The sequence below is a fragment of the Drosophila eugracilis genome, unplaced genomic scaffold (genome assembly GCF_018153835.1).
Source record: "Drosophila eugracilis isolate 14026-0451.02 unplaced genomic scaffold, ASM1815383v1 contig_2147, whole genome shotgun sequence".
NCBI classification, from domain to species: domain Eukaryota; kingdom Metazoa; phylum Arthropoda; class Insecta; order Diptera; family Drosophilidae; genus Drosophila; species Drosophila eugracilis.
Genome location: NW_024573030.1, coordinates 3,233,190 through 3,251,833, shown reverse-complemented (window position 1 = coordinate 3,251,833; position 18,644 = coordinate 3,233,190). Strand labels below are relative to the sequence as shown.

The 18,644-nt window shown below is 37.7% G+C and overlaps 1 protein-coding gene across 4 annotated transcripts in view; it reads right to left on the bottom strand.

Moving 5' to 3' along the window:
- Positions 1-18,421, bottom strand: part of LOC108117436 (tyramine beta-hydroxylase) — a 28,408-nt gene extending 9,987 nt beyond the window's left edge. The window contains exons 1-2 of one of the 4 annotated variants that reach the window (XM_017229855.2): positions 18,295-18,421; positions 14,066-14,415 (exon numbers count right to left, since the gene is read on the bottom strand). In XM_017229855.2, coding sequence (XP_017085344.1) covers positions 14,066-14,306 — 241 coding nt within the window. In that variant the 5' untranslated portion in view covers positions 14,307-14,415; positions 18,295-18,421. Of the gene's footprint in view, positions 1-7,257; positions 7,317-14,065; positions 14,416-18,207; positions 18,249-18,294 lie in introns of those variants that run through there. The other 3 variants (XM_017229854.2, XM_017229856.2, XM_041818064.1) reach the window with 3 other exon arrangements.
- Between the last annotated feature and the right edge of the window lie 223 nt (positions 18,422-18,644).

Genomic DNA, 18,644 nt, shown 5'->3' with positions numbered 1-18,644 from the left:
TATGACATTTGGACGGCCCCCAATGGCGACATTTGGCATCCAAAATTTTGCTAGAAAGCGGACAACGGGAAAACAGGAGCTGCATATGCTGGAATAAGTTTGGGTTGGAGGGGGGAAAACGTGGACAAAACGCACGTGAATGTAAACTGCCGCAGGCTGTTGCATAAATAACAAAGCCGCCAAATTGCCATGGCCACGTACTGGCCAAATGACGCTTTGACCACCAGCAAAACGAAAAAAAAACCCATAAACCAAAAAAAAAAAAAAAAACCGAGAGAAAACCCAAAACTGCGGCCTCTGATAAATAAATTAAAAGGCACACGCAAAACAGCGGGAATAGCCCAAAGTTTCCCATGCAACTTGAACCTAATAAAGCTGACCACGCACCACGAGTTAGGGATTGAGGGGTAGTTCGGGGCATGGGGTAAGGGGGTGGCGACGGCACACATGTGTGGCCACATCCAGGAAGGCCGACAAAAAACCGCCAACGCGTGGCCACACAACGTGGCCCAAAGCGGAAAAAACGGTACAAAAGGGAAGCTGCAAAGCCACAGCCCTAAACAAAATTGATGAAACCAAAAAAAATAGTCCAAATAAAGACCATAACCGAAAATGAAAATACCCTTTCATTATTACGAAATCCATATAAGTGTCTTAAGGTCTAAGTCGTAGCTAAAGAAGTTATAGATATATTATTTTATTTATAGATCCTTTTTTCAATGTATTGAAATCATCAAAAACAAATAAAATTTCCCTCTTCAGAACACCTAGAATATTATGTTTTAATCTTTCGAAAATGAAAGCTAACTACTTGTTCAAATTGAATAAAACGATCAACTTTTCCAGATATAATGGTAATAATGAATTTGCAAACTTTATCCTAGCTGTTGAGGCAAACGAAAAAGTGTTTTTTTGTAAATACGTTTGCACTGTTGCAAACTTTCTATCCGCAAACAAAACAAACTATTTGTATAGTCAAAAATACCCACTCCAAGGGGATAACAAGAGATGTTCAAAACGAGTGCAGTCCAAAAAACAAGATGCAAAAAGTGAATGGTCCTGTACTGTACATGAGAGAGAGTGAGAGCGAGTGAAGAAGGACGAAGGACTATGTTTTCATTTGGTTATTTGACGCCACCAGCAAAAGTGACTAAATCGGCTAAGGAAATAACGGCAAAAGAGGATCACAAATCTAAATGGCAGAAAAGAAAGAACTGAAGATGGCAAAATATTGAGTTACCATATGTCAAGGATTCAATAACCAGGACTCGTTCAATGCTTTCATTTCTCAGGTGACTTTTATAGCTTCAGCCGTAAGAATCGAGCTGCGTAATTCAAATATTATTCAAAATCTACAGCAAGCACCTTAATATTTTTTCATTATAGAAGTTTCCATTAACTAACTGCTGTTATCATAGATTCCTAGCCTCCAGTCTAGAGTTCTTGAGAGTTAATCTGTCCACCCAACTGGTTCAGATTTTATGATGTATCCAAAAGTCCTCTTGATGTACATGGCTACATGGCTCTTGTCCCATAAACTTGGATCAGAGAAGTGCCAAAAATAAGGAAGAGTAAGAAAAGAAAAGGGGGAGTGGCAGGACAAGTGGGCGGAGAAGGAGGGTAGTGGGTTGTTATAGTGGTAAGGCAGAAACCTTATCAATGTGCCTGAGTGTGTAAGTGTGGGTGTGTGCGTGCTGAGTAAATTAGGTTTCATCTTTGGGCAATTTTCCTTTTGCTATTTTGCTGCCTTTTTTGCACTCTGTTTGCAAACTAATTTACCGTTAGTTATTACTCGGAATTTGTGTGTGTGTGTGTGTTAGTCAGAGTGTCTATCTCAGCATGCATATGCCGGCTATTTGTCTGCCACGCCTTGACCATAAATAACACGTTCTTTAGGGTCCTGAATATACCAACACAAACATGGCTCACACAGCTACAGATACGCACACAGACACAGACACACACACACACAACGACAGAGTTGTCACTTATAAATGTGCAGCTATTTCCATTAAGTTGTTGTCATCACTAACATTCCTGCGAGCCCCATTTGACCATCACCAAAGGCACTTGACCAAAAACAGAATATCCTCCAGTCAATTATACCCTTCGATTTTGGTTGGCTTTAAGGGGATTAATATTTGATATTGAAGCCGGAAATAATATATTTCCTATCTATCTAAAGCTTTAACTGTCGCTTTTGTAGAAATATATAAAATATAAAAAAGGTATCTTTGTTTCTCAATTCTATTTTAAACTGTTGAATAGTTAACTTCAGTCGAAATATATTCTTTGGTATTTATTAAAAGTTCTCACAAAAAGGGTATTTATTCCGCTGACAACTTTGTATTTTAGACTCAACATTTTGTTTTAGGTTTGCTTAGGCCAGGCCAAAAGAGAAAGGTCAGGAGAGCAAGCCAGTAGGTAATCTACGTCTAAACGGCAAATGGTTTGGGGGGTGGGGGTGTTTGAGAATGGGAATGGGATTTGAATGAGGGGAGGCGACTCGTGGGTAACCGACTTAATCACAAGAAAAGGACGTCACAGTCTTAACTTGGCCCTTGCCTTGTTATCCCCCTCTCTTTTTGCTATGTATACCCATCTTTCTCTTGCCGGTTCCAGTCATTCGAATCTGCAGTGTCAGCCATTCATTTGGTTAATGACATTGTGGCGGTTGCTGCGCCAAAAGCCGCAAAGGACAACGACGGGGGATAGGGAAATGTAGACGTAGATGTAAATGTAGATGGGGATGGGAGATTCTTGGCTAAGAAGGAGGCAAGAAAGTATCTCCAAGATACTTTTCAACTGACACATAAAGTTTTCGGTCGGCCTACCGCCATATGTACACACATAGAAAAAATTATAGCATTATCTGCATTAATTTTTTGGGTTTCCATAAGAATATGTACTCTCTAGATGGGAAATTTATAAATTTCTTAATATATTTTTTATGTTTTTTTTTGATGTTTAAGATATATTTGTCAAATAATCTTCCAAGTGCATGTGTTAATGTGTTTGTATTTTGTGTTGTTCATGTTGCCGCTAGTCTGTGCACATGAAAGTGGTTTACCACCCCCTCAGCCCCTCATCCCATTCACCCCCATCACCGTACCCTCGAAAGTCCGAACCCTGGTTGAATTATTTTAGCAGCAACTGTTGTCTGCCGATGTTGTTGCCTTTGTGCTAATGCAGCATGCGCATTCACATCTGCCCCGTCCTTTTTATCCTTGCAACATTTACCCTCTTGGGATGTGCCAGCAAGAAATGGAAATGAAATATAAATTAAAAAGAAAATAAGAACACAATTTAAATAGACAAACAAAATGGAATGTAACTGAATTGAATTAAATGTACAAATGCCGGCGACTGAGCCATATGCATAAATTCATTTGCATAACATTTTGGTATTATGTTTTTTGGTTTTTGTTTTAAAAATACACTGGTGATACCTTCCTTAGGATATATCATTTCACAAATAATACTTATTTATTCTAAAATTTATTTAGATTTGTATATGTTTAAGCTTGCAATTAATTTTAGCTTTGTATAAAATAAGTGCTATTAGTATTTAATTTAATTTACTTTCCTACATTTTAATAAAAGGAAAACCTACTACTACATATAAGCTTCGGTTTCTCATTTAAAATCTCATTATTATAGGAAACTTTGCTTCTTGGAAAAAAAATGTCACTAATTAATGCGCTGCTGTTAATGAAATCTAGGCCAAAAGAAGAAAAATTACCAAGATCTGGCGTTGGAGGCTTGACCAATATATAGAGAGCTTCAGTGACTCAATAATGGCTAACACTCACACACACAGCTGTACATGGCTAACACACATACACACATATATGCTTGATTCAATTTGGCTGCAATGAAGACATTGACACACCCCCCCAACGGCTCACACACCCCCACATTCCACAACATTCTTCACATTCTCCACTTGGAAAACTCGCCACTTTCGAACCAGCTGAACTCTCACTAATGAGTTTCAAATGGAAAGTACTCAATGAAAGTACCCCTCGCTCGTCCTCATATTCGATGCCACGCCTCCTTAGCCATACCGCCCTCCAGTTGGGTTGCATTTTTTCTTTTTTTTTTTTGCCATTCTTCGCTGCCGGACCAAAAGGAGGTCCCTTTTGGGCACTTCGGCACACTGGCACTTGATGCATTGCACTCGAACGCCTGGCGATGCGATAATGGCTAGATGGCAGGATTGCAGGATGGATATGGATGCAGGATGGATCGGTTGATGATTCCCGATTTCCAAATGGTTTTCCTTTTAATGTGCGCCACATACCATAGTTGACCTAAAATCTGCTAGAAGTGCTTTGGCTGCTTGGCCTGCTGGGATGTGAGGACCACCAAACTCCCCCACACCCAAAAATTGACAGACTGAAACGAATTTTCAATTTTGCATAGAAAATTTGGAAGCCAAAATAAATCCGCACAAATGCTGATGCTGCTACAGAGAGAAAAAAGCTTGTAACTAATACTTACAACTTTTTTTTTTATAGGAATAATTTGCAAATAAAACTAGAAAAATATAGATAAAACCTTCGAAACTGCCTCAAAATCTTTAAAAAAATACGCATAAATTGGCAATAATAATCTTTTTTTTAACAGTGCACCGCTTCCTCTTCTTCTTCGACTTTAATGAGTTGCGAAATGTTCCACATGGAAACATTTGAGAACGGAATGAAGCCCGGCAGCGTTTTGTAATTGGCTAAAAGTGCGCGCGGGTCTAAGGGAGATTCAAAAATGAAATTATATACCGCAAGGACAAGCCCAGAAAGGATAACGGGGAAGTGGCAGTTGTGTAGCAGAAGAGGGGCCTGGTTTGACGGGCAAACTCAATTTAATCAGGCAACGAAAATCAATTTAAAATAGATTTACTTCCCCACGCTAATTGAGGCGCTGCCAAAAATGGTTTTTAAGGGGCTTGGGTATTAGCAAATATTTGCTCAAAACTAAACGCGGCTATATATGGATAGCCGGCAGTTAGTTAATTAAACGCTTTTCAACGCCCCAGAAATAACAACAACAATAACAGGAGAAACAACGCGTTAACAAGCAGCGTAACGGCAACAACAATAAAAGTTGTTTAGACATAAGTAAATTACTTGGAAGCGCCATTTTGACACTTGGCTGGCGGCGGCAATTCCACAATCCTCACTCCTCAACCCCTTTTACCCGGGCCAAGTCCTATCCTCATCCCAACACTCCTCTCCTGTGCCACGCCTCCCTTTTCCGCCCACGATTTTCTGATGGATTTAAGTTCGCAGCGTAAACTGTAAACAAAGTAATTTTCTCTCAACGAAAAAATACCATGTAATATTTGTACCTTTTAAAATGTACAATTCCTTGCCTACATTTATGGGCAACAAAAAATTGTTGTTAATTTTAAATTCATAAATCATAATAATCATAATTATCGAAATAAAAGCTAACATACGCTTTAGAATGTACTTAAGCTAAGTTTTATATTCACTTACATAAATCTCAAAAATAATACCATTTCTTATGCATCATAATATTTTATCAATCATACGCAATGTTGTACTGGAAATAAAAATTTTAAAATTTTTTTAAGATTGTACAAAATTCACAAGTGTACAAAATGAATATACCCCAAATACCTTGTTTTATAGCAAGCAGAAGATGAAGGAGCGGCTAAGAAAAAGACATGGCCAGCAAGATGAGGGGTGATGGGGAGGAAAAGCCGGGGAAAGTAAAGAAAAAGCAGCAGCCAAGTGCCCACAAATACATTCAAATTTAATTGAAATACAAATTGGCAGCTTTTGTTGCCAATCGTCCGCATAAAGCTCAAGCAAAAGTAGAAGCCGAAGCGAAATAACAAAGCAAATAAACAAACAAAACGGCCAAGGGAAAGGGCCGAAAGGACGAAGGACTCAGGACTTGGGACTGAGGACTAAGGACAGTGAAATTCTGCAAGTGGAAAGCAATTTGAATTGAATCTAAATATTTATGCAGCAGTTGGAATGAAAAAAAAGGAACGAAATAAAATGTTGCTTATGAAACGATGCCCAGAAAAGAATGAAAGTCCCTAACGAACAAACTCCAAGTAAATAAAGTTGACGCATTAACCGATCCGTGTTACCTGGTAAATATTAAGGTCAAATGTATCAACTTTCACTTGGAAAATCAAATTTACGATTTTCTAAACGAATTACTTTAGTAGCTGTGAAGCAATAACTACATATATGTAAATTTAAACAGGAGAAAATTTAAATGAGTTACTTTTAATATATTAGCAAAATTGTATTTGGCAGACGTATTTAGTCTGAACAGCAGAACTTGCAAATCAATAATTTTTGTATTAATATTTAATGGAGCATTTCTGCGAACTCTGTGTATTAGGGATTATTTATTTACAACCTGCTGCTGTCAAGTAATTCTTATTAATTAAAGCTCTAACAAAAATAACAATATATATGGCTACTAAATAGTTTTAAAGCTAACAAATTACATTTTGTAAAGATTGTATAGAAAATATAAGACTTAATATTTACTTTCATCTATACTGCTGCTCTTTTAAAAACAATTTTCCAAGTCAATGATGAGCCAATTCAAAGTGACCAAAAACAGCAGATAAAATCACTGGGCCCATCCTCAAAAAATATATCCCTTGAAATAACATTTAAATATATACATTTTTATAATATATAAAGCTAGAATCCCCTCCATTTTGCCTTCTTTCCTACCCAACTTGCCTCCTTTTTAAGGTTTGTATACAAATAAGATCAAGTAGGATTTGGCCCTGGAGCGTAGTAGAAAACTTGGATTGCATTCCGTGAAGGTCTCGCGAATGGGTTGGCACTTTCTATCCGAGCAAAACCCATCTCATCCCCTTGGTCATCTTAAATCGCATTAAACTCTCCCAGCCACCATCAAAGTCAGCCAATCGTGGTCTCTTAAGAATAACATCGACATCCTCACGTACGCACACATATGGATTAAGCTGCATCAAATGATTTGCCCAATTTGAATTGCTGACACAAGTTACTACGCTTGTGGTCAAAAAATCAGTACTAGTCTTAATATTTTTAGTCTTCCATATATGTTTAAAAGACATTACATTGACAAATTATTAGATTTTCTACCTTGTCTAACTATATAGTTGATTTCCTTACGATTTATTTACAAATAACCAAAAAAAAAAACAACAATAAACGATAAAGTTAAACAATTCGACTTGCAATGGACGGTAATATAAGTTTTAGAGTCACTTACCTTAATTTTCGGCATTCTCAATGGTCCTTATCAGGATTTGTTGAATTAAAAAAATATATTTCCATCCAAAACATCGCTTTCCAATCTCTCTGCTTATAATTTCCCAAGTGCATAAATTTATGTAAACATATTTCACTCAATTCCACGTCACTTGCATTATCACCTTTTGCGATCATTTCTTATCTTTTATTTAATATACCGTTAGTAATTTTTAACGGCAAAAACAAGACGTGCGTACGATCTGGGCAAGCAACTCTTTAAGACTGACAACTGTAGAGCTGCAAACGTTGAGCTGAGAGAGAGGAAAAATGAGAGAGCAGAGCGAAGATCTTGATAGCGCTGCTTAAACCGAAATCTCTCTCTCTTTGGCTTCTGGGCACTAAAATTCTCTTTCTCTTTGCGCTCCCAAATTGTATTCTGATGTTGTCTTTGCTCTTAAATAGTAAATTTGCATAAATATATAATTTTAGGAAATGTAAGCAGAGAAAATGGAATGCAACGTAGAAATATATTTTTAATGCAAAAAATCTTCATAAGAACCTTTGATTATGCAGAAAATTAGGATATTTATTTATTTTGATCAAATTTTATTTCAAATATACTTCATATATAGGTATATATTTTGTGTAAAATAAATTTGACATATTGTTTTGACCGCAACTGTAGATTCGTATGCATACAGACTTTCTTAGCCTGGATTTTTTATTTTTTGCTGCAAGAGAAAAGGGGTGGGGGGATCTGGGGCCAACAAAACATTTCGATTCCTTCACTAACTGGAGCAAATTCAAAGAAAATTTCCCTCAACGGCTTTGGCTTGCTTGAGCGCACTTCAAGTGGCAAACACACACACACTCGAGCATTCACCACACACACAAATACACACGTGTTGCAGGAAAAATTGTGGGGAAATGGGTAAGCGGAAAAGTGAGAACGGAAAATGCAACAGAGAAAAACTAGCGACGCTTAATAAAGCCACGCGAAGCGGAAATGAGCGTGTAATGTAAACGGAAATGCGTTGAATGACGCCATATTTGTTTGGGATACGAATTGGGGGATTGGTTTTCGCAATTGAAATGCTGCTTGAAATGCTCCTCCAGCTCCAGGATACACTCCTGGTCCAGTTATCCTAGTTGTCCCGCCGAGAGCAACGACAAAGTGTTAAATTGTGTTCGCCAAAGAATGACAGAATGCCGGGAAGACAACAGAGATCCGGGGGAATTTCCGTTTTATGTCAGTCCTAGCTGCAGGCAATCCCCAAGTTACAGTGGTTGCATTATCCAAAAAGCTAGGTTAGTTCAGAATCTACTCTTTAATTTTAAATCGGTTTGAGTAGGATCATCATCTCATTAACTCAAAAAACGTATACAAACTCACTTGAAAGCTAAATAATATTTTAACCAGTTTTTTGAACTTTTCACCACTGTGCACAGTGCACTCGAGGGACACAGTTGTGCAAGTGTGTGAGCGGGACATACATCATTGGTTATTTATTGGTTTCCACTAAATAAATCGAACTGAAATTGGCAAACGTCGCAGAATGGCCATCATTGGCCTCTCCTGACCCCCTGACCTGCAATATCCACACGTACTTCTTCTATATATAAATATATATATATATATATATTTGGAACTCCTCACCCGGACATATTAGGATTGCCACCAAAAGGCGACACACGACACACGAGGTGCCCAAAAGTTTTCCCTTTTTTGGCCAAAGAAGCTAACTCAAGTCACTCCAATAAATGTTGGCCAAAGTTTTTGGCCCGCTTTGGTTCGAGTTTATTATTTATTCAGCCAAGTTTTCACTCTGACACCGAATCCCAATACATTGACTTCATATGGGCTTATGCTCGTGTATATTATATACATATACATTATATATTTATATAAGGGAGTATCTCATTAGCTGTTTGGGTTACTCGGTTAGTTAGCGGATGATTTGCCCGATTGTCAACTGATTGCAGTCGCACCAAAGAGTTGGCCAAAAAAGGTTCCGAATCCGGATGAGTTGACCGAAAGAAATAAAGATATAAGGCCACCTGCTGTCAGGGTATTCCATTTGAGGGGTAAGGGGTTGTAGTCGTAACAAACGATACCCGGCGATAAGAAAGGTAATAACTTTTAAAATCGCTTTAGGCCATCTTAAAAGCGGCACAATCAGGTGGTAGAATAAGGGTGGCGTTGTCGTTTCGCTTTTGGGTAAATCATTTGACATTATATTTTCGTTTTTTTTTGGGCACAGATTAGATAACTGTTTTGTAATATTCACAATCTGGCGTAAATGATAAATGAAATATTTTACCATAAATAATGAAGTCATATTCAGACAGTTAGTTAAAACATTATCTGTACAATGTGTTTTTTATCTTATATCAGTGAAAATTTAAATATAAATCGACTCCAGCCACGGTTCATTGATCTTATATCCATATTAGTTTATTTGTGTATTTTCTAATTTAAAAACAAAAACGATAAAACAAAAAGCCCAACAATGTTCACTTCTTAATCCTTTTATATGCAAGCCAATTCGAATTTGCCAAAAAATCGATGCATGTTTGTATAATTCTTTGGCAGTCAGACTAATTAAATTTTCATAGCATACTTTATCGGGCATTCGTTTGGCCATTTCGGCTCTTGATTAAAATTAATGACAAGTTTAGCTTCCACTGAATTTTCGCTGACGAAAACGAATGAAATTGCGATAGCAGGTTTTTTTTGTTTTATTTCTTAATTTTATACCTTTAACTTTAATGGCAAATCCTGTTTAATTTATAGACCCAAATATTTATTTCGTCCAAATGCTGTATAATGAGGAATTTCTATTTAACTGTTCCAAAAATATACATTATCGTGTCATATAAAAAGCTTTGTAAAATTATTAATTAATTTTAATCATAAGCTATATATCCCATAAATCAAATCGTAGGGCATTTCGACTTTGGAGAGTTTTTTCATTTTTATTCGTCTCGTACGGCTTTCAAAATCTCAGCTATGGAGAAATCTGCTTTTGCCATTGTTCAACATTGAAAATTCTCCAATTCCTTTTTTTTTGTTTTATTTTGATGAATACAAATCTCGCGTTTACCTTCCAGTCTCTTAATTTTCCAGTCAAGTCCAGTTAGCTTAGTGCCAAGCAGTCTCGAAGCAACAATAAGAACTAAAACAACAACAACAACCAGAACAACAAAAATAACACCCACGTAAACGCGAGCACTTTGCGTACAACAAAAGTCTCCAAACAATAACAACAACTAAATCAACGCTAAAAACGGAGCATATAAAAAACAACAACAGCAAAGACGAAAGTCAAGCGGCGAGAGCAGAAGAAAGAAATGGAGAAACGCAGAGGAACGATAGACGAATGTGAAGAAGAAAACGCGCAAGAACTGCAGCTGAGCACATAAAACAAAAACAACAATGCAGCCAAAGAAAAAATAAAAAAAAAACGTATATAGAAAACAACAACAAAGTTAAGCGCAAACAAAGGCGCCACTTGCGAAGCGAAGGAGAAGCTATAAAACAGAGGAGGGAGGATAAAAATGAGGGGGCTATAAAAGAGTATGAGAAAAAGGAGAGAAAGAGGGCAAAAGCCTCAAAGCGCACAGCTAAACGCTCGTAAAGCTTTCAATTAAAATTAATAAAAATTTACGCGAATTAAATAAACACCAACTGTGACCAGAAGCAGTTTTCTCAGCCACGAAAGGTAAGAGCTGATCGATTAAATTTCTATCTATATAAAAACTGCAATTTGGGAAGATAGTTTTAAAATATTGTTGTTTCTAATAATAATAAACTTTATAAATTAAAAGATATATAAATGCCATAGTATAGCATATACCATAGTGACCCTCTTGGGATATGTAATTGAATTTTTCATATTTTTCCTGACACAACGAGGCATTATCTTTTTCGCAACGTGCTGAATTGATTTTGCAATTAGTTTTTTTGACGCATTAAATTGAACGTCTCTTGTGACAGCAATTAAAGCTTTAATTGCCCGATTTCAAATGGTGAATAATCTTGAATTATTTTTCTGTTGTTTTGTATAACGAAATTCAATCAAATCTACGTTTTCATAAATGGGGTTACACAAGTCAAATGCAACTTTGAATGCTCAAAGGACCGAGATAAAAAAATATACAAAAATATATTTGTGGGAAAAAAGAAGAGGGAGCAAAGCAATATGTAACACGCATCCGGTTACGTGATACGTTTAACGTGACATTCGCATCCTCTGTGGATGTCTGTCGGTGACACATTAACCTGGAATGGAGGAGGATAAAGTGGAGCAGCAGGAGCATCAGCGGCACCCACTGTCCGTCCACTGGATTATATAGATTGAATTATTTGGTACAACATGGCCCTGGCCATTAAGCAGGAAGCTAGAAGAGCGGAACCGAGAATATGTGCGTGTGTCTGGCGTATAGAAAATGGCCAAGACTTTACGGGTTTATACGGGCGGCTCCTAGGGAAGGAGAGAGAGAGAGAACTCTGGGCAATGGCGCCCCGCTGATCCAAAGCCATCGTAAGCCGGGCAATTGGTACACATGTCTACAAAAAAAAAACACACACACAAAATGGAAACCAAAAGCAAAGAGATTTCACTCGAGTTTCTTTTGCCATCGGTTTTGTCAGTTCCTTATGGATTTATGAGGCCCACCCGTCGAAGGTAAATAAGTGTGGAGAAGCCCTATTGCACTAATCAGACACTTATGTCGGATTTGGGATATCCGACGACCATCGGAAGGACGCACAAGGAGCGCCCACATGTCGGCTACGTAATTTGAGCAGCGATATAACAGAAGGGCGACATAAAAATAACAAATTATTTTGCTTATTCCGATATTTACGGTTCGCATTCAAATTTTGTTTTATGGACATTCAATAGCCAATACGAAGGAACAGATAAAGTTTCATCTGCATACATACAAGCACTTACACTGGAGAAGTAAAGATTTAAAGCAAAAATATTTTGAAAAATAAAAATATACACAGCAATGATACATTTGTATATAAAAATCGTTTGAACTGTAATTATTTTTCTTACTTTTAAATGGCTTTTAATTTTCAATCTTGCAATATTTTTTTACAGTGAAATATAAGGAGCATCAGCTAGGATGGCCATTAAGAATGTTTGTCCCATTTATGATTCATGAATGCTCTTTGTTGCTGCCAACGGACCAATGAACTGTCATCAAATGGCCGGCGTAACTTGAGCATCAATTTGGACTTGTTGCCTTCGATGTTTGGGCATTCTGAGAGTTTACTTAACATCGCTTCAAGAGTATCGAGTAAATGGATTTACTTTAACGTATAGAAACGTTCTTAATGCAAAGGAAATCCAATTGAAGGTGTATACACTATTGATTGAAGTTCAATTAGATGCTTAATCAACAAGAGATCAATTAACTCAATATACTGCATATACTTAAATGATGTCTGAATAAAAGTATAGATCGATTATTTATCGATTTAACAGTTTACTAGCTTCTTATTATACTTTAATCTGATTCCTTTTATTATCCTAAAACAATATTAATGACTTTGAGACCACATCGTAAACAGTGTAATGTGGTAAAAACGACCCTAATCGATATTCAATCATCTCGATGGCCGGCAATCGATCACCTATCAATTATTTGCTATGTTTCTATATCGTTGCCGCGTCAGGCGGACAAATTGTAGCCCATTGCAACGAATTTTGCGGCTGGGGATCTGCGAAATCCGTCGCCTGGTGACGTTGGCGCACCTGCATGGTCCATATTTCTTACCCCAGAACACACCTTAAACCCTTGCAGTTGTCCACCGTTGAGGTCGTGGGCAGCGAAGCATCGAGGCAGACGGCAGCCCAGTCAGCCAGCCAGTCAGTTAGCCAGCCAGTCAGTCAGCCAGGCTGTCAGCGCACAAATGGCGCCATAAATGTTTTGCCCCTTTTTCCCAATGGAAGGATACATTTGTAACTTATATTGATTTTTAATGCCCGCTTTCTGCTCTGCCAGCCAAGGCGTCGTCGTAGTCGTAGTGGTTGTTGTACTCGGTGCTCGGAACAAGCCACCAAGCCATGAACTTTACGAGGAAGTCATCTACTCAGGCCCAGACTCCCGTGTCCTTCGTTTTTCTACGTCCTGCCTGTACGTCTCAATTTTACCCACTCTGGCTTTTCCTTACGATTCTGCGGGTGGGTGCGAATTTTAATGCTTGTAGCCTGAGAAACAAACAAACATGTCACAGTCGAGAGAACTGGCCGCAAATCCGCCATCTTCTTTGGCGATGCCGTTGCCATCGCTCCACTTGATAACTTAATGCCCCACGCATGCTTCCACATCCACACATCGCCATCCACATATACATCCCCATCCACATTCACATCCACATTGACTCACACACTGGCGTTCTGTGCTTCTCGGCGAGAGTCACACATACACAATTACCCGTACACACGGTCTGACACTCACGCAGACAGACAGATAGATAGACGTAAGGACGTACGGACAGCCATCCGTCCGGACGGACAGCTTTATAAACAAGCAGGCAAACAAGCAACTGAACTCGCCTTGCCGGAATGCCATGCCGCCTATGCATTTGCATATTGGAGATGGTAGCGTGTTTTGAGTCCCGCTTAATGCCCATCTTAGATCGGCAATAAATCAACGGAAATTAATGATCGATAAATTAACGACAACATTATTTTTAAGTAAGATCTCTAACACTTTTTAAGAAGACATATTACGAATAGAGAATGTTCATAAACTGTCATTATAATGATATTTATTCATAGTGTTATATAGTTACTTTCGGTTGTACTTACGGTTAGAGAAGGCGCCTAATGGGCGCGTGAGGAGCGTGCACATCAGTAGGAGGAGCATCACTGGCAGCAATGCTGGCGAACGTCCTTGAAGCACTTGTTTTTGTTTCAGCTGCTGCTCCCGATGATGATAAGCCAGTTGTTGTAGCTGTTGCTTTCGTTGCTGACGGAGGTGAAGGGGTCGCCGAAATCGGGATGGCCAAATGCCATCTTGACTGTTCAACTGCAGCGGCATTTTCAGCATTTTAAGCAGATTGCTTGTCCTGCTGATCGGTCCTTGATTATTGTTTCCCAGATTATCGTTTATCGCTAATAGCTAATCGCTCCTCAAAATTCCCTGCTTATTGGAGTTGCTGCAAATGTTGATAATGCAAAATCATTGATAGGGGAAACCCATTTAATCGGAAATCAAATTGGTGACGTGTTCACATGAAATCGCACTCCAAACGAAATCGAAAATAATACAAACAGGGACTTGAATGTGGTAGAACGTTGAAACTTTATGATGCCCTGTCTAAATTTTTTTAAACAGAACTTACTATTAATCCACAAATTTATCTTTAAACATTTTCCTATCAACAATTTTTAAAATAAAAGCCATACTAACTTGTAAATATCTACAACCTTTTAACTAGATTTACCCTTCCAACTGTTCGTTTCAACATACCCACTTTCGATTTAAAGCGCTGGGTGTAATAAAACAAATCCGTGTACAATTTAAATCAGACAATTGACAGATTTGAGCATTGACAACAACAAAATTGTAAGCACATAATAAATGTTTACACGTTCATTGTATTGTATTTACATGACAAATTTATCTGGCACCATCGACGCGATGGTTTGGGTGTATTATATTGTGGAGAAGTCATTGAGTGGTTGGGAGGTTTATGGCAAAACAAAATGTGGTTTGCTTTGGAGAAATGTGGGTGGTTAATAGGATGGCGCTGCTTGATGGCGGCTGGGAGAATTTCATGGGCCAGCCTGCATTAACAATTTTTGAGTTTTCGCGGCGACGTACTTTTCCTCCATTTTTATGACTTTGCCACACTCCGCGTACATCCTTCAACTTATTTCGGAAAAGTTTTCAACGTGCCAGCATCACAGCGGTGACGTGTAACTCACTTTCAAGCACCCGCTTTTATTCCCCTACCACCAACCCCTTTTTGAAATCTGGGTATATAACGCCGGATTTGTCGAGGCATAAATGGCATTAATCAGTTTGCGGTTTACTTTCCCAAGTCATCCAACTTCTTGGTCGGAAAGTAAAAGTGTCAAAGTGTAACTTTATCGTTTAGCGAAGTTGCATATCGAACTCTGCAAGCTTTTCCAAAGGAATTCGTTTCAAACAAGGTTATAGTTTTAAAGTAATTTGAATAGATACTCGGAGATTGTATATTTTGAAATATTTATAACTATTTTCAGTCAAGTATTAATATTTTTCAACTGTAACCTCTTTGTATTTTTATATTTAAGGGAACTTAGCAACGAAACCACAGCTATGTAGTATGAAAATTCCTAAGAAGAATGAATCTTATAAAGCACTTTATCCCATGAGTAAAAAAGAATAAAAACTTCAACTAAACTTTCGTTATTCGAATTGCATTTTGTAGGAGAATTCCCAGGAAATAGTTTCAATTTCAACAGCTTGCTATTTCTTGAGGATTAAATTCCACAAAAGAATTTCTAACGCCTTGTGTTTTTATTTTTTTTTTTTGTTACTGCACCTTGTTAGCAATTTTCAATTAAATGTCTGTCGATAAAACCGAACTTAGAGAAAATCATACAACGTGTTCTGCTTAAGGGAGTTTCCAAAGAAATAAGAGGATTTCACTAGCAACTGAACTGAACCGAATGACACAGTGCAAATCATGTTATGAAAAATATGAGTAATACGAATTACATATCACAAGGCACTGGCTTATTTGAAGCAAACATAAATTTTACACTTTAATGATTTATGTGCGGACGTATTATGTACGAGTATTCTCTGTGAAATTAAATTGTTTCCATAATATTTCAGACAAGAAGAATTGCCAGAGACAATTTAATTGGCTTGATTTATACTATTGAAAAACCATATTATACTTATGTATGCACAAATTTATGATGCGCAAATAGCAAGGGTAATTAGCATTTCTTGTATTTAATTTAAAATCAGAACTTATGCATATCTGAAGTTTTTATGAATTTGTATGACAACAGAATTGAAATTTGTAATTTAACATTCTAATCATTGCTTTTACTAACATTGAATCGTATCTTATTTATATGGTTAAAAGCATTGAAGCTGACAAATACGCGAAATTAGCTTATGTGAATGAACTTTGGCCAATGAATAGCCAAGGAGCTGAGCTACCCAGACCAAAAATTCCGAAAACCCAAAAACCGTGCCAAGTTTAATCGCCTTGCGGGGGATCTGCGTATTTGCTGTCAAGTCGGGCATGAGTTAAGCAATCCTCGAAGCATTAAGTCTGCCCTGCGGTTGGTTAGACCAAATTGAAAACGAATTAAAATGAAATTTCAAACGCTTTGTGCCAAAAGTTTTAGCCAGCTTTTTCCCAGCAACGCGCGCCACACACCGAAATACTTTGCCAAAGTACTTAAATTCCTCTTTTCTATTTTCATTTTTTTTGTTTTTTTTTATAGCAAAACTTGAAAAGTTCTTTACGAGCATATTCCCAGGTTTGTTTATTATCGTTTTCATTGCATTCTAGCACTAGAGAATGCAATTTCCATTTTGATTGATTTATCAAAAGGAAAAGAGCCAAACTATGCAAAGGGATTTCAAAAATAAACTTTAAAGCTTAAAGTGATCATAGTTTTGATCAGATTATCCGATATTAGTTTTAGTTTTCCCATGGAATATTCCAACTTTTCAGCAAAACAACTTTTAAGTCTTGAAAAGAGTTTTATAACAAAAGTGTTTCCAGCGTAAAAAGTTGTTTAAAAATTTACCACGTCAAAAAAAAGATATATATAAAATATAATATATATTTTAAAGAAATGTGCCATCGTATAAAGATCCAGACGTGCTTTTAATTTTCATTTGCATCGCTGGAGTTTCAGACATTTTACGAGTTTCCCCACTTTGCATTGTTAAGAGCAGGAGTGTCAAATTGACATCAGAAAGTGCTAAAAACATAAATGTTTAACGCAGGTGTTTTTTGCCCCCACCGTCCAGTTGTTTGAAATATGCTTGTAAAGAGAGCATGAGAAAAATTTTCTTTTTTCGTTAGGTGGACGGGGTTCAACATGGCTGATAATGGTGAATTTTATATTGTTATCACGAACTGCACTAAATCATCAATTAAATGATTTTATGATGCCATTTTGGGAATTTCCCCCTTCAGGCAATTTCGACTGTGGCTTCTGCTCTATATCTCTTGCCCTGCCTCCATTTATTTCCTGTCGAATCTGTTTTTTGTGCCTTTCCTTCTACGGTTGAAATTGCCAATAACGAACAGGAGCTTACTATTGGAATGTTAACTACAACTTTTATACAAAATATTATCCTTTGAATGTTTACGACTTAACTTTTATTTCTTAAGCTTTCAAACTATCCAAATAAATTGTGTAACGTTCTAAGTACATTTTATCGCTTATCTAGTAATACGACCAACATAGATTAATTCCAAAATAAAGGTTATATTTAATGTAAAGGGGTAAACTCTAAATTATCTTTTGCCCTACGCCTTACTAACGGACCTAAGTAACCTTTTTCCTGAACTGCTTTTTAGACTTTAAATACATAAATAAATATTCCACTTAGGTAGGTTAGCCCGTAAAATATTTTTTATTGTGGCCAACACCTGCGGCTATTTTGCTCAGGCCAAGATGCTAACGGTAATGGAGAGACTAACGGCAAACGGCAATGTCAGCAGCAGCACCAACAACGCTAACTCGACTTAGCGACGGAAATGCAACACTTTTCTTTTACGCTTCCGTTTTGCAAATTCCCGTTTGTTTTACTAGCTTTTGTTCCTGTTATTTCTTGGCCACTGTTTGAACAACGACGAAAACAACGACAACAACACAGTAAAAAAAAACAAGAAAATAATGTAAAGCGCACAGAGAAACGCAGCAACAGCAACAACAACGCAAAAAAAAAACTGTATATAGAATGGGGGAGCACAAGGAATTACCAACATCAACACAAACACAAACAAAGCGCCCGCCGGATTTATAATGGCAAAGTAAACAAGCTTACGAGTCGCGCGCGACTTTTGTACCGTTAGTGTTGGCTTTTTTGTTTTTGCGCGCGCTTTTTTTTGGCGCGCTTCTAAACTTTCGTTTCGCCAGATAAAATCGCGTTGGATCCACCGTGCAATAGAGATAAGGAGAGTTTCGAGAGCGCGTCCTACGCCAGCCGAACGCAGAATGCAGCAGAAAACACAGCCAACAGCGGCTTTTATACGCTCCCAGCGAGCCGAGTTATTCGTCGTTCTTCGGCTCCAATTTCGGCTCTTGCGAGTGGGTGGCAGAGTTGCGAGTGAATGGGGAGAGAGTGAGAGTGGAAGGATTGGATAGTGAATAAGCAGAGGGCAGAGGGGGGCGGCTTCGGCTCGTTTAGCATATGTCT